This window comes from Pistacia vera, unplaced genomic scaffold (genome assembly GCF_008641045.1).
Source record: "Pistacia vera cultivar Batoury unplaced genomic scaffold, PisVer_v2 Contig135, whole genome shotgun sequence".
NCBI lineage: Eukaryota > Viridiplantae > Streptophyta > Magnoliopsida > Sapindales > Anacardiaceae > Pistacia > Pistacia vera.
The window spans coordinates 540,833-553,247 of NW_022195412.1; the positions used below are offsets into that span (position 1 = coordinate 540,833).

The 12,415-nt window shown below is 35.2% G+C and overlaps 2 protein-coding genes across 4 annotated transcripts; both read right to left on the reverse strand.

Annotated features, from left to right (window-relative positions):
• Nucleotides 1-2,322: 2,322 nt before the first annotated feature.
• Nucleotides 2,323-5,432, reverse strand: LOC116122509 (carboxy-terminal domain RNA polymerase II polypeptide A small phosphatase 1). Its single transcript, XM_031408351.1, has 6 exons — nt 4,872-5,432; nt 4,275-4,403; nt 4,069-4,189; nt 3,882-3,963; nt 2,876-3,029; nt 2,323-2,778 (listed from the first exon to the last, which is right to left on the reverse strand). Exons 1-6 carry the CDS (start codon nt 5,160-5,162, stop codon nt 2,644-2,646), a joined length of 912 nt encoding a protein of 303 aa, XP_031264211.1. The 5' UTR covers nt 5,163-5,432; the 3' UTR covers nt 2,323-2,643.
• A 2,398-nt stretch (nt 5,433-7,830) lies between these two features.
• On the reverse strand, nt 7,831-12,034 carry LOC116122520 (serine/threonine-protein kinase ppk15). 3 transcript variants are annotated; one of them, XM_031408361.1, is made up of 8 exons: nt 11,986-12,034; nt 11,525-11,836; nt 9,943-10,807; nt 9,281-9,560; nt 9,085-9,192; nt 8,684-8,962; nt 8,401-8,544; nt 7,831-8,311 (listed from the first exon to the last, which is right to left on the reverse strand). In XM_031408361.1, exons 1-8 carry the CDS (start codon nt 11,999-12,001, stop codon nt 8,138-8,140), a joined length of 2,178 nt encoding a protein of 725 aa, XP_031264221.1. In that variant the 5' UTR covers nt 12,002-12,034; the 3' UTR covers nt 7,831-8,137. The 3 variants fall into 3 exon arrangements, with proteins under 3 accessions (XP_031264221.1, XP_031264220.1, XP_031264222.1); XM_031408360.1 differs by having other exon boundaries at nt 11,947-12,033; XM_031408362.1 differs by lacking the exons at nt 11,525-11,836; nt 11,986-12,034 and having other exon boundaries at nt 9,281-9,606; nt 9,943-10,058.
• Between the last annotated feature and the right edge of the window lie 381 nt (nt 12,035-12,415).

Genomic DNA, 12,415 nt, shown 5'->3' on the forward strand with positions numbered 1-12,415 from the left:
GCAAAAAATATGGCTATTGTTGACGATCAGATCGACGAATCATCGATAATTTTTGGTCGTTTGTAGGCCGTTGTGATAGATTCTGGCTATCACCGACGGTGGTTGTCGGAATTTGTCAACTATAGGTGGGTGGGAGTATTTTTGTTAATATTTAAACTTTTTTTTAGAGGTATTTAATGAAATTAATAAACTTAAGGGGTTTAAAAGTAATTAAAAAAATATAATAGCATTTCTTAAATAATTAAACAAACAAATATTCTGGGAACTGGGAGAAATGCACTCTTAAATATCTAGGTTGTTTTGTGAGAAGTGTGAACATGACACTACTGTCAACACCTTCTTCTTAGTTTATAAAATATTAATGTAATTTTTGAGGTGAAGATTTTGTGGCAGCCAGCAATGGCAGAAAGCCAAGAGAGCAGCATGCTCTAATCATTGTTGCTGTTGCTGTTAGTCAACTTAATTCGGATTAATATTTTAATCATACAATCAATCTGTTCTGTTGACTGGGAATGGGATGATGAACACACATACAGATTCTTCACTCACATTGATGATGGTAATTAGTATTCACTAATCTCCACGATTAACTTTAATTAATTAAAAAATTAAATAAATTAAATTCCGTGGTTAAATGGCTAACTAATTTTGATCTTGTGTTTGAAAAGGTTCAACGTAAGACTTATTCTCCAATTAAAGATTGATTAAATAGACAATTAATATAATTTATATATTTGAGAACCAGACACTAACCCAAAAACAAGGAGTCTTTATAGTACACAACTGAAAATGATAATTAAATATAAAAATTGAATAAAGATAGATTGTGAAACACTTTTCATAACTTTCTCTTACAAATACGATGTGACAGTTCGTAATTAATCAATTCATATTTGATAAGGTGAGACCTATTACGAACTGACAATGAATGAAAAATGTTTATTAATGTAATATTACTCAGAAAAATTAATAATATAATTAAAGATAATAACAACATAATTAAAATTGAAATTAAGCAAATAAACAATGAAGGAGTTTTGGACCCTACCCTTGCAAGTGTAATCATAATAATCAGTGTTGGAGAACATGATACATGTGGCTTCCTTTACAATCAAATTTTGAGTGTTTAAGTAAAATATAATTATTTTTTTAATTATTTTTTCATAAATAATTTTAGTTTATATGTATATATATATTGTGGGTATTATTGGTGTTCATTGCTTCTTTGTAACCCAACATTACACGTTGAAAACAGACAGCAGAAAGCTTCTTGTAAAGTTGAATTTGACTCGACTTTTTATCTCTTCCCCATGATTTCCTTTGCTTGATGGGGGAACGACTTACACACACCCAAAGTTTGCGGTAAAGATAAAATAGTATCCAAAAGGTTTGGAAATGATAAACACCCACTTTCCGTCATGTTCTGTTAGAAATTTCCATCTGTTAAAAGACAAAAATGATGAAAAGACTAAAATACATCAATCTCCATTCCCAACGCGTGCCAGCAAAGGCCAATGCCATTGTTTATCACCGAATTTCACAGAAAAATGTTAAATCCGGTCAAAAAATCGATCGATGATGTAAGAGGGTTGTGCAAATGAGCTTGGGGTGAGAATATAATTACTTTAGTAGATAGAAATCCCTAACAAAATATGACAGAAAATATTTATTTATTATTTTTAAACCTTTTAAGTATTAATCTATCTTCATGCCAAACTCGGGGTAAGTGAAAGCCGTTCGGCCTTGCTTGATGTTATAAACAACTATATAGGTTGCATCAATGGCTTTCACATAAACATTTTCCGGATAATAAGCCCAAAAGCCCTCTAGCGCAGAAGCCCAATTGGGTTGCTTTTGTCTCTGTATTGTACATGCCACATATTTTAACAGCTTTAAATTTGCCTTTGTCACTGATACACAAGCTTTTGGGACAGGCAAAGCTGTAAAGGTTCATTTCATAACACAAGTAATGAACATTAGGTCGGACTGCTCATTAATTATTAATAATTTCATTTATGTAGAATGGCCTTTCTCTGCATCCAACCATCGGCCATTGCCCAGAAACTTAATTCCGCCATGAAGGGAGAGTTTAACTATTCCAGGGCTGCAACTTGAACATCTCATGCTGTGAAATTGGAAGACTCCAATCCTCAAACTTCCTGGCTGCAAAACCAGCCACATGATGCCGGGCCGATAGACATAGTAGAATTCATAGGAGTATGATAGTAGGTGAGCAGGCTAAGGTTTGGCAAGAACTCAATACTATATGGAACAAGAAAGATTGACAATTTCGATAGTACTTAAGGCATGATAGTGAGAGACTGACCTGCAAGTAAATATTGATCCACAACAAATTTACAAAATTCTGAAAGATACATAGAAACATCTGACAGACAGCAATCATATGAACAAGTTACACAAGAATCAAGAGTTTAAACAAATCTAGATACATTAATGGTATATCTATTTCACAGAGGTAGCAGATAATTCCTTTGTGTAACTATGAAACTTTTGGCTTCTGTCAGTGCCTCCAGTACGCAGATTAATGCTATACGAGAAGTCACTGCGAACAATGATGAGATGCTGCTACCAGAAAAGGCTGAATGGAATTGAACAAGAAGATTGGCCGCCTTCATAAAGTCTTTATCCTACAAATCTAGAAGAAGGGATTCCCTGCTTTTGAAACCATTCAGGCATGTGGAATTTTTCATAGAGCATAGGTCTCACATCTTTCTCCAGAGAAAGTTGCTTGAGAAGTGGAAGAAGGACATTGAGAAGCTGATCAATACACGATGCAGAAGGAAACATGGTAAGGAAATGCTCAAGCATCATTAAATGAATTAAATTGAAATTTCAACAATGCAAATATTGTTACCTGTGTGTCTTGTGGTTGCCCAGCTGAAAATGGAACGCATGGGATTCCATTCAGAGGTTGCAACAAGAAACTGAACGGATTGTTATCAACAATAACAGTACGACATAAATCTTTCGACAGGCATGAGAGATCCTTAACATGTTCCCGATACTCCCTGTTTTGTCAAAGAACAATGATTGAACAAACAATGCAATTAATCTTGACCTGACTTGCAATCCAATAAGTCCATTCCACTAATCATAGAAATTATTCACATAAATAAAGCTTATGCCACAACTGTCATAGGCTGACATGTTAATTCTGCACTCTGAGCATGTTTTAAAAATTGCTTTGAGGAGCCAAACAAGAAAATGTATAAAGCATGAAGCACCAAGGAATATTTGGAGTTCTCTTTAGAGTTAAATAAAATCTATTCTTTTTTATTTTGGAATCTAAAATTACTCACTTTTATTTATTTATTATTATTTATACTTAAAGATTCTATATGACAACATAACTCTACTAACCAAAAGATATATTAAAATCTACAATAGAAAACCATTATCCTTCAGAATAAGTGTTGGGAACTAAGAACCAATTTGAGTGAAAGACAACTTATCGAATCCTATTATAAAAGACTTCTTATATTTTCACTAAAGATCTCAAATCAAAAAAGTACTGGTGGTTCAAACAGAATCTCTTGTTGCTTGGTTCACTGTTCAGGCTCTAGATTTTCCACTATCAGATTATTATTATGTGGGACCAGAAACTCTCAGAACCCTGAAAATTTAGTGGAAAGTCATGGGCAGAATAACAGAGAATATAGATCGATATGACCAACAAAATCACGAAATTATTTCTATAAAGTGCAAGATATAATGAACTGAAGAAAATTAAAGTGATGCAGATATAATTCACCAAAGCAGCAAAGAAATCCACATGGAATTGAGAGAATTCAAATCAGGGACTTCTAGTGACAACCTAATAGAGAAAAGATTACAAGGGAAATACAGGTAGCATAACTTACGTGCTAATTGTTGAAGGCCGATAAAGTCGAAGGCTAAACAGATTTTCTTCATCTATTCTGTCAACAAGTGGTCTAGCATAGCCTGAAAAAAGCAGAGAGTATCCTTCAGAAAATATACAGAGAAAAGAAAAACAAAAGTCGTTTCCTTTTTATCATAGCTTAATAAATGGTCAAGTAATCAGCAAACCTTCAAGACCAGCAGTAAACAGTATAAGCTCTGCAAATTCGCTCACTTGTTTTAAAAACTCATGCAATCCTGGACGCTCAAACACCGTAACATAATTGACCTTAGGGTTTCCTTCATTTTCCTTCAATCCAAACACATCGAAGTCAAAAACAATTTCTTTCGGAAACATAGTTGATAATCTATTAAGTATACTTATGTATAGAAACCTTGTCTAAAGAATAGCATTCCAACTCAAACCACTTCACACCAGCTTCGGTTGCTTGACTGCATAGAGAAACAGGCAGACTAGATGTCTCATATGCACATACTAAAGTTTCATCCAAATCAAGAACTACCTGCAGAAAAATGCATCAAATATTATTATATTCATCAATCCATCCGTTTGCAGAGAATAGAACAAAAATCAAAGAAGGAAAAGACAAAAGAAAAATAGAAGGTATAGTGAACACATTCTTTCGCAAAAATCTACCTAAATTTACTAACAAAACTTCCAGCCACGAGGAGCCATAAACAACACACAATTCAAAGCTTGCATATGTTAAATCGATATATTCCGTTAACAATTGGCTTAAATTCTCATCATTGAGTTCCATAAAGTTTCTGAAACTTATTGCTAATTATTAAACAAATTTCAACTGAGATTTACCAAGATTTTCAGATTTCAAATCGAAAGAGCCGCGCACAAGAACACGGGAATAAAATTACAATATCACAATAATTATATGTTAATCTGTATCAATTAAAAAAATAAAAATAATTCTCCACCAAATCGCCGTTTTTTAGGCGAATAAACGTAAACATACCGTGAGTTTCTCGGCACGCTCAACGGTAGCCATGTCATCAACGGAGTCTCTGACCCCAGCGATCTCCACGGCCGCCGGAAAATCAGACTCTGGCAGCTCCACAACTGGCAGCGGATTGAAAGCGTGAGTTGAGGCCGAAGCCGAAGAAGAGAGTAGCGGATGGTGACCGAGAGCTGTTATAATCTTAGAGAAGATCTGGAAGAAGAAACCCAGCCAGTTCAAAAAGCTTCTCCATACTTGAATAGACCAGCGAGGTGAGTAAACCACCTCGGCTTGAGTCAACTCGGCCATGAAAACCAAAAAAAAAAAAAAAAAAAAAAAAACAAAAGCACAACAAACTCTTCAAAACAAAACAGAACGAAACGATTTTGATTTGATTAAGACTGAAAATTAGAAATCTGAGTTGATTATGCTAAGAGAGTTGTGGTGGTCATGGCATGTGGTGGTGGTGTGGATTCGACTGGTCGTGTAAAATTAGAAAGGGAGAAAGATAGAATCGAAGACTGAAGAGACGCTAATCTACGCGCTAATTTGGCGACTGGCCAGTGCTCTAGTGGTTCATTTCGCTGAAATTAAGGCAGTCTTTGGGAGTGTAAAATACGTTTTTCAATAAATATTTATTTTTCTAAGACTTACGATAATTATTTATTTCATACAATATTGTAAAATAATTAAAAAAATAACATTATGTTATTAATAAATCATTTATAGCAATTAAAATATTCTGAAAAATAATTAGGGGTTGTTTGTTGTAATAGAAAATGGAAAATATAAATGGGTTTTTATATTTGGGATAAAAGTGCTTTTAGAAACAAAAAAATTGTCAAAGTGTTTTTCTAATGTTTTTCTTTTTAAACGTGCTTCTTAAAAAAACACATTGAGACTTTACTGTCAAAGTCAAGCTGATATAAAATTATAAATATAAAATAATTTTAGATAGTCAAAAGCTTTATTATTACAATAGAATACTAAGATACTTTTTAAAAGTTTCAAATAATTAATATTGTTATTTATTTTATTAAAGATATTATTTCTGACTTATCCAATAATAACCTCATTTATCTTGCATGAAACAAGCATAATATATGGAAATTAGGCATGATTTTAATACAAAATTTAAGGAAATAAATAAAGATTAACTCTCAAAATAATTTTGTTATTTTTACAGTTTCTTATGGAGTAGAGTTTATGCAAACCAAACAAAGCCTTAAAGGAGGAGATTGGTTGGGGACCACAAGGACCGTGCTCCAGCAAATAAATGAGAGCGTTGAAGCACGCGCGGAAGGAGAGGTGGTGGTCTAAAGTGAAAATGGGAGGCTTTTTTTTGTTGAATGGAATGAGATAATAAGAAAAGACAAGTTTGTGTTCTTTAAGATGGTTGTCCTTGCTAATTATTAGAGACGATGCATGGAGATTAGAGAGGGAGTGATACGGTACACTCAAGTGCACTGTACTTGGAACAATCTCCATCACTAAAATTCACGTACGGTTAGTGATTATCGGGTGGCGACACGTAGGATAATCATCTTACAACATAATTAATGTTATATAAAGCCCCGATGTTTGGTTTGGTCCAAACTGACAGACCCTGAGGCATCAGAATTAACCCAAAAACCCCCTTGTAATATTTTATTAATTTTAACCTTACTAGAACAAATGACCCTATTACCCTCACCTCATCCTCATCGCCATCCTCATCTACTGGCGGTCACATTCTTCTTTGGAATTAATGTCACATTTCAAAGCCCATATCATGAACATTTTGTCACTCTCCTACTGGAATTTAATTATAATAAATTCTTTTAGGAGTCATTTCAAAGTAATAATATACCATTAACCCTCTGTTAGTAACAGTTCATAATTAACCAATTTATAATTAATTATTGAGACCTGTTGTGAACTAACTAATTACAAACTGTCATAATAGAGTTATAAGAGAAGGTTGTTGGTATAATATTATTTTTTATTCCAAGGCATAAACTTTTCTGAAACATCAAAGTTTTGTTTTGACAAATATTTACTATGAACAACCAACCCCTAGGCGGACCAATGGTTCGTTAGAGACTCTTGAGTGTATTTTCCAAGAGGTCTTAAGTTTGAGTCCCTCCTCCGTTGCTAATAAGGGTAACCATTAAAACTCTTACCCAATCGGTAATTTCAGGTCTAGAGATTAGCTAAGATACACGTTAGCTGACCCGAACACCCTCGATCATATATATATATATATATATATGATCACTAAGACCTAGTGGAGAACAACCCCAACCAGCAAAGGCATGACACTAATTTAAATCTTGTAACTCTGTGTCTTCGATAGATGGTGAACAGAACACACGACTACTCAGATTTTCTTTTAAAACAGAAGTTGAGACAACAAACATCTTACAGCAACGACATGCTTTTACAGTCAATCAATAATAAATCAACCTTAAGACAAAAATCTATCTTTATTATCAATGTTCCAAAAGACCAACACATAGATCGTAGAATATTGAATTAATAGTAAAGAGTCTAAAACAAATCTTATTTATTTATGGTTTTTAGTTCCAGATCATACTCAACTTCCATGTTTATTTCCTGCTGCTTTTCTCAGGCAGCCCGCCTTCACAGTCGTCGGCGGCTACGTGTTAGACTAGAAGAAATATATTAGACTAGAATATTATCTTTGAACCATTGAATCCTTGCCTAACAAGTAACAACTTAAGTTTCTAAATAAAGTCGTTTCTTAACAGACTCATAAAAGAGAATACGCAATGTTTCATGAATTGGCATTAGTGAATTGCAGCCGTTCTCTGTAGAAATAGCAGAATGTCAAAAGCTTCAACTTTGAAGACGAAGAAATTATGCAACTGGTCATAAATATTGTGAATATGGTTCATCAGAAATTCCAGAAAGAAGAGATGAAACTGAAAACTGCAACACATAGAAGAACTGCATTCTTGCATCAAGAGCCCAAACAAGCATTGCAATGGTCTTTTTTTATTATATTTTTCTGTTAACCAATCGATTTGCCTGCGATTTACAACAAACCCTCGCTTAATTAGAGGGGAAAAAAGTGGGAATTCTTTTTTTTTTTTTTTTGTACAGAATAAATTAACAAACAGATGTAGAAGGAGAAAGTTGATGTAGCTGCATTTACATAAAAACCAAAACTGAAATTGGAGCAAACTGCGCTCCAAAAATGCTCATAATGACATTTCAAAGTAGATGTAAATATATATACCCACAAAATTGATAACTCCTCCAGCAATTCAGGGAGAATAAGACTAGTACGAGTGCAAAAGCCACGGGTGTTCCAATGCCTCCCTTGCAGTCGGGCGCCTCTGGGGATTGATCTCGAGCAAATTTCTAATGAAGTCAATGAACTTAGCATCAGAGACTTGCAGTTGATGCTCCAACGACGACTCCTCTGGAATAATGTATTCTAGTTGGTCTGTCTCCTGGACGCACAAAGCCACATATAAATTCATTTAGTGCAATGAACTTAAACTGAAAATTAATAAACTCGATTAGTACATGTGGAACAAACCTCGTTTACAAAGAAAAGATCGTATTCTTTTGTGAAGTACTTGTATGTCTCCTGTCCATTCACCAGCATCTCAAGATCAATAGGACCCAGCATCCCTATCATACGTGCAAGGATCATTACAACAGCATCATTTGGAAAGAGCACCTGGAAAAGACAGACATTCCAATAGATTGCTGATGAAATTTACTCCAAGCCTAAGCTAACATCAGAATTATTGGATTACAAATTGATGAGTGATAAGATCAACTTAAAGTTATGAATTAAACAATGCCAAAGCACATACTTCGCCAGAGCATAGCTCGGCCAGGATACAGCCAAGAGACCATAAATCAATCTTTTGGTCATATGGAAGGCCTAAGATAACTTCGGGCGCTCTATAGGATCGTGATTGTACATACAGGCACAAGTTGTCAGTTTCAAAGCAGCTGCTTCCGAGATCAATAATCTTTATCTCACACCTTTTGTAACTTTTGATAAGAATATTTTCAGGCTTTAGATCACAATGAAGAATTCCCAGGTTATGCAAGTACTCCAATGCCTCCAAACATTGGCGAGTTATCACCTATGTGATGAAACCCAATTAAAAGTCATTGCTCTCTTTCATGATGGATGATATATTGCTATTAGCTGTAATAAATTATGCTTAAGAGAACACCACCAAGCAAAGAGCAGAATTGAACAAACCTGCAACCTGCTTAGAGTAAAATATGCTTCCCCACCGGATTCTTGATTAAATTTCTGAAATTCATACAGATTTGCTCGGAGGAGTTCACAAACAATGAACAGATGCTCCTATGCAGTTATCAAAAAGATAAATTTAAGCATTAACAATGGTTAACAAAGGAATTAAAATGTATATGGATATAGATTTAAGGTGTACCTGATGATAAAAGTAGTCAAACAGACGCAAAATGTGGCGTTCATCACCCGGATCATGCTTGTTCACAAGCTTGAGAAGTTTAATTTCATCTAAACTCTGATCAAAAAAATCTTTATCATTTTTTATGATCTTCAGGCAAACATCCAGTCCTGTGTGAAGATCATGTGCCTGGAAAACCTTGCTGAAAGCAGCTGAGCCTAAGTATTCTGTAACATAATATCTACCTGCAATGACAGTATTTAGCACAATCGGCAGATCCTTGTCTTCTTCGAATCCAGTCCTGTAGATGGCATAACACATGAGTACACTGATTGCTACATATCAACCTGCAATGCACCGTCTTTGAATCTCTATCAAGACAGAGTACAAACAGTTCAAATATATCCATTACTATGCATTCTAGCTAAGCTGATGCTCAAATATCTACAGAAGGCTAGAGTGCTGCTTACTTCACAATTTTAAATTCTAAAACAGTATCAACAATTTGCTTAAGTTATATCACCATCCTACATAAATAATTTGAACACACTTACTTGATTAGTTGAACCACTTTGCTTAAGTTATAATAACTCCTATGGTTTTCATTGGTTTAGTTGACATTTACAAAGATGTGAACCATTATGCAATTAAGAAGTAAAGCAGGGAGACTTTGCCCAACAAACCTGTTTTTCCGGTGTATGATCCGCAGATTGAATATTTCATATTCTTCCTCATGATTATCATACATAAGAAGGTCATGAGCATTAACATCGTCTCCATCTGCATCAGACTTAGGTTCATGGAGTCCATTAAATTCAAAATCTCCTATGTCAAAGCCATCAATTCCATTTGACATAAAATCTTTCTTGGCATCCTTAACATGAAAGTTCGATGTATCTTTAAACCCTTCAGTCCACTCATTGCTTGATTCCCTCTTAATAGAGTAGCCAGAAGTGTTTTTAGTTCCACAATGAAGAGATAAATCACAATCAGTAGAAGAACCCCCAACAACCTTCATTTGAAGATCATATAAATCAGTTTCTTTGGAGCTCAGGTAACCATAGTCCTCCAGTTTCTCGCCGTACACAAACCCCTCTGAACAACCATAAGCTGCACAATTCTTGAGCATTTCTTCCATGACTCCTTCATGCTGGTTATTCTTTTCAGAATCAGAATAATCTGTCACTTGAACCTCATTCTTGGAATTCAACGGGGCAATATTAACTAGACACGGCTTATCCAAGTAATCTATGCTTGTCTCTGATTGCAATCCTTCTGACTGATCATATACCACCAACGAATTTTCAAATTGCTTCTCAGTGTCTAAAGTCATGATGAACTTATCCTCACTTGGACAGCCAAAGAAGTCAGGCCCTCCAAAGCAGGGAGTCAAGAAGGAGCCTTCATCTTTCTCATCATGCCAATAGATATCATTTTGCATATCATAATCGGGGTAATCACGCGCCGTATCAAACTGAGATAAGCTATCAGATGATGCATCGGAATTACCCCGAGATGCAGAATGCCGTCCATACGGGTTTGTGAAATCTGACAAAGTGAAAAAAAAAATAAGTGCGACCAATGCAAACTAGAATAGATACATCAAGCAACCTACCTGTAAACTGGTAGAACACCATAAAAATTAGTAAAGAACTACAATTTCTAACAATACTGCTGCTAAATCATGAAGGTATAATGACCGTTTGGTCGCGAGCGCAGGTCAAATTCTGCATATTAAACTCTAAATTGGCAAGTGATTAAGGGAACAAGAGGCAACCAAATTGATGGTCTTTCATAGGAGAGAAACCTTAAAGTCAATTCCCGTTAATAAAATATTGATGGGATTGCATAAGCAACAATCAAGTAGTCGATATCTGGAGTTAGAGAGACTGTTAATGGAGAAAACACAAAACAGGGTCATGGAAAATCAGGATGGCAATCTAACAAATACCAAAAATTTTAAATCTAACAAAAGGCCAACGCCACCCACTTCGAGGAGCTGCACATTTGGGTTGCAGGGAATTTAAAAGAAATTGTAATTTAATGGCCAACTTAGGCATATGTGTCAGTTAAGAGAATAAATTCACATGACTTCTGATTTCTGAATATGTAATAAAACTGAGTAGCAGCATTGTTGATGTCAGCACTCCATGAATTTCATCAAAAAAAAAAAGCATACAATCAAGTAAGATTCTTTACACTACTAAACCAGAACTTAAATCTTCATATTTAATTTATAAACAAACAAGAAGCTAGTAATTTTACCTGAAGAACAAACTCCGGTTGTAGAAGAACCCAGGCTCACAAACTCATCATCGGAGGAAGAAGAAGAAACAAAACTTGATCTTGATGATCTTTCATCACCACCAATATGTTCTTCAACCTCATGTCGCCTGAGAGTGGTCGGAATCCTCACCGGCGGCAGCACCGGGAACAAGAACTTCTCATAATCAAACGAACCCAAGTCACATTTTTCCATCATATCTTCTTTGAGAGCTGACTCAGCCTCCTTGAATCCGTTCTTTCTGAAGAATTCTATCACAGCTTCCACGTCAGACTCAGAGTTTGAACTAGCAGCTGCCATTGAAACAAACAACAACAACAATTATTCAAACTTAGACTGACGACGAGAGAGTAACTATAACAGCAAGAGATGAAAGAAAGAGTGGCTTCATCATGTGAATTACGTAAAATTGAAGGGCGAGAATTGGAATAAAATATCGAACGTTTCAGTGCTTGCATGCCTTTCTCTCTCTCTCTCTCTCTTTATTTTTCTTTAATTTTATTTAATTTAAAAAAAAAAAAAATTTCTTCTGTAAAACTGAAGCTAAGAGTCTGTGACTTTGCGTTGTGTCTTACCAACTTTGGAAAGCGGGGTTTCGACGTTGAGTGGGGTTAGGCGTACACGTGGAGAGATACAGAACGTACACGTGGATGAGATGCGATGAGAGTAGGGGATTTTGGTCATTGTCGTTTTGGGTGGGAAGTCAAGGAGGGAGGGAGTCGTTCCGATGAGGGTCCAATTTTATTTCTTTTCAAACTTTATTTCACTTTCCATGTTCGAGAATATGTTTTTCATCTGCTTTTGCTTTTTTGTTGGCATAATTATTTTCCACCTTTCAATTTCACCACGGCATTTAATTTTAAATTGATAGA

What these genes read in the sequence shown, in the direction of transcription:
- LOC116122509 (XM_031408351.1), bottom strand. Translation starts at nt 5,162, where the DNA reads ATGGCCGAGTTGACTCAAGCCGAGGTGGTTTACTCACCTCGCTGGTCT. An exon ending in AGCGTGCCGAGAAACTCACG is followed by an intron (nt 4,404 to 4,871) that starts GTATGTTTACGT and finishes ATTTTTCTGCAG; the next exon opens with GTAGTTCTTGATTTGGATGA. An exon ending in CGGCCTTCAACAATTAGCAC is followed by an intron (nt 3,030 to 3,881) that starts GTAAGTTATGCT and finishes TTGACAAAACAG; the next exon opens with GGAGTATCGGGAACATGTTA.
- LOC116122520 (XM_031408360.1), bottom strand. Translation starts at nt 12,001, where the DNA reads ATGCAAGCACTGAAACGTTCGATATTTTATTCCAATTCTCGCCCTTCA. An exon ending in AACCGGAGTTTGTTCTTCAG is followed by an intron (nt 10,808 to 11,524) that starts GTAAAATTACTA and finishes TCACTTTGTCAG; the next exon opens with ATTTCACAAACCCGTATGGA. An exon ending in CCGAGCTATGCTCTGGCGAA is followed by an intron (nt 8,545 to 8,683) that starts GTATGTGCTTTG and finishes TGTCTTTTCCAG; the next exon opens with GTGCTCTTTCCAAATGATGC.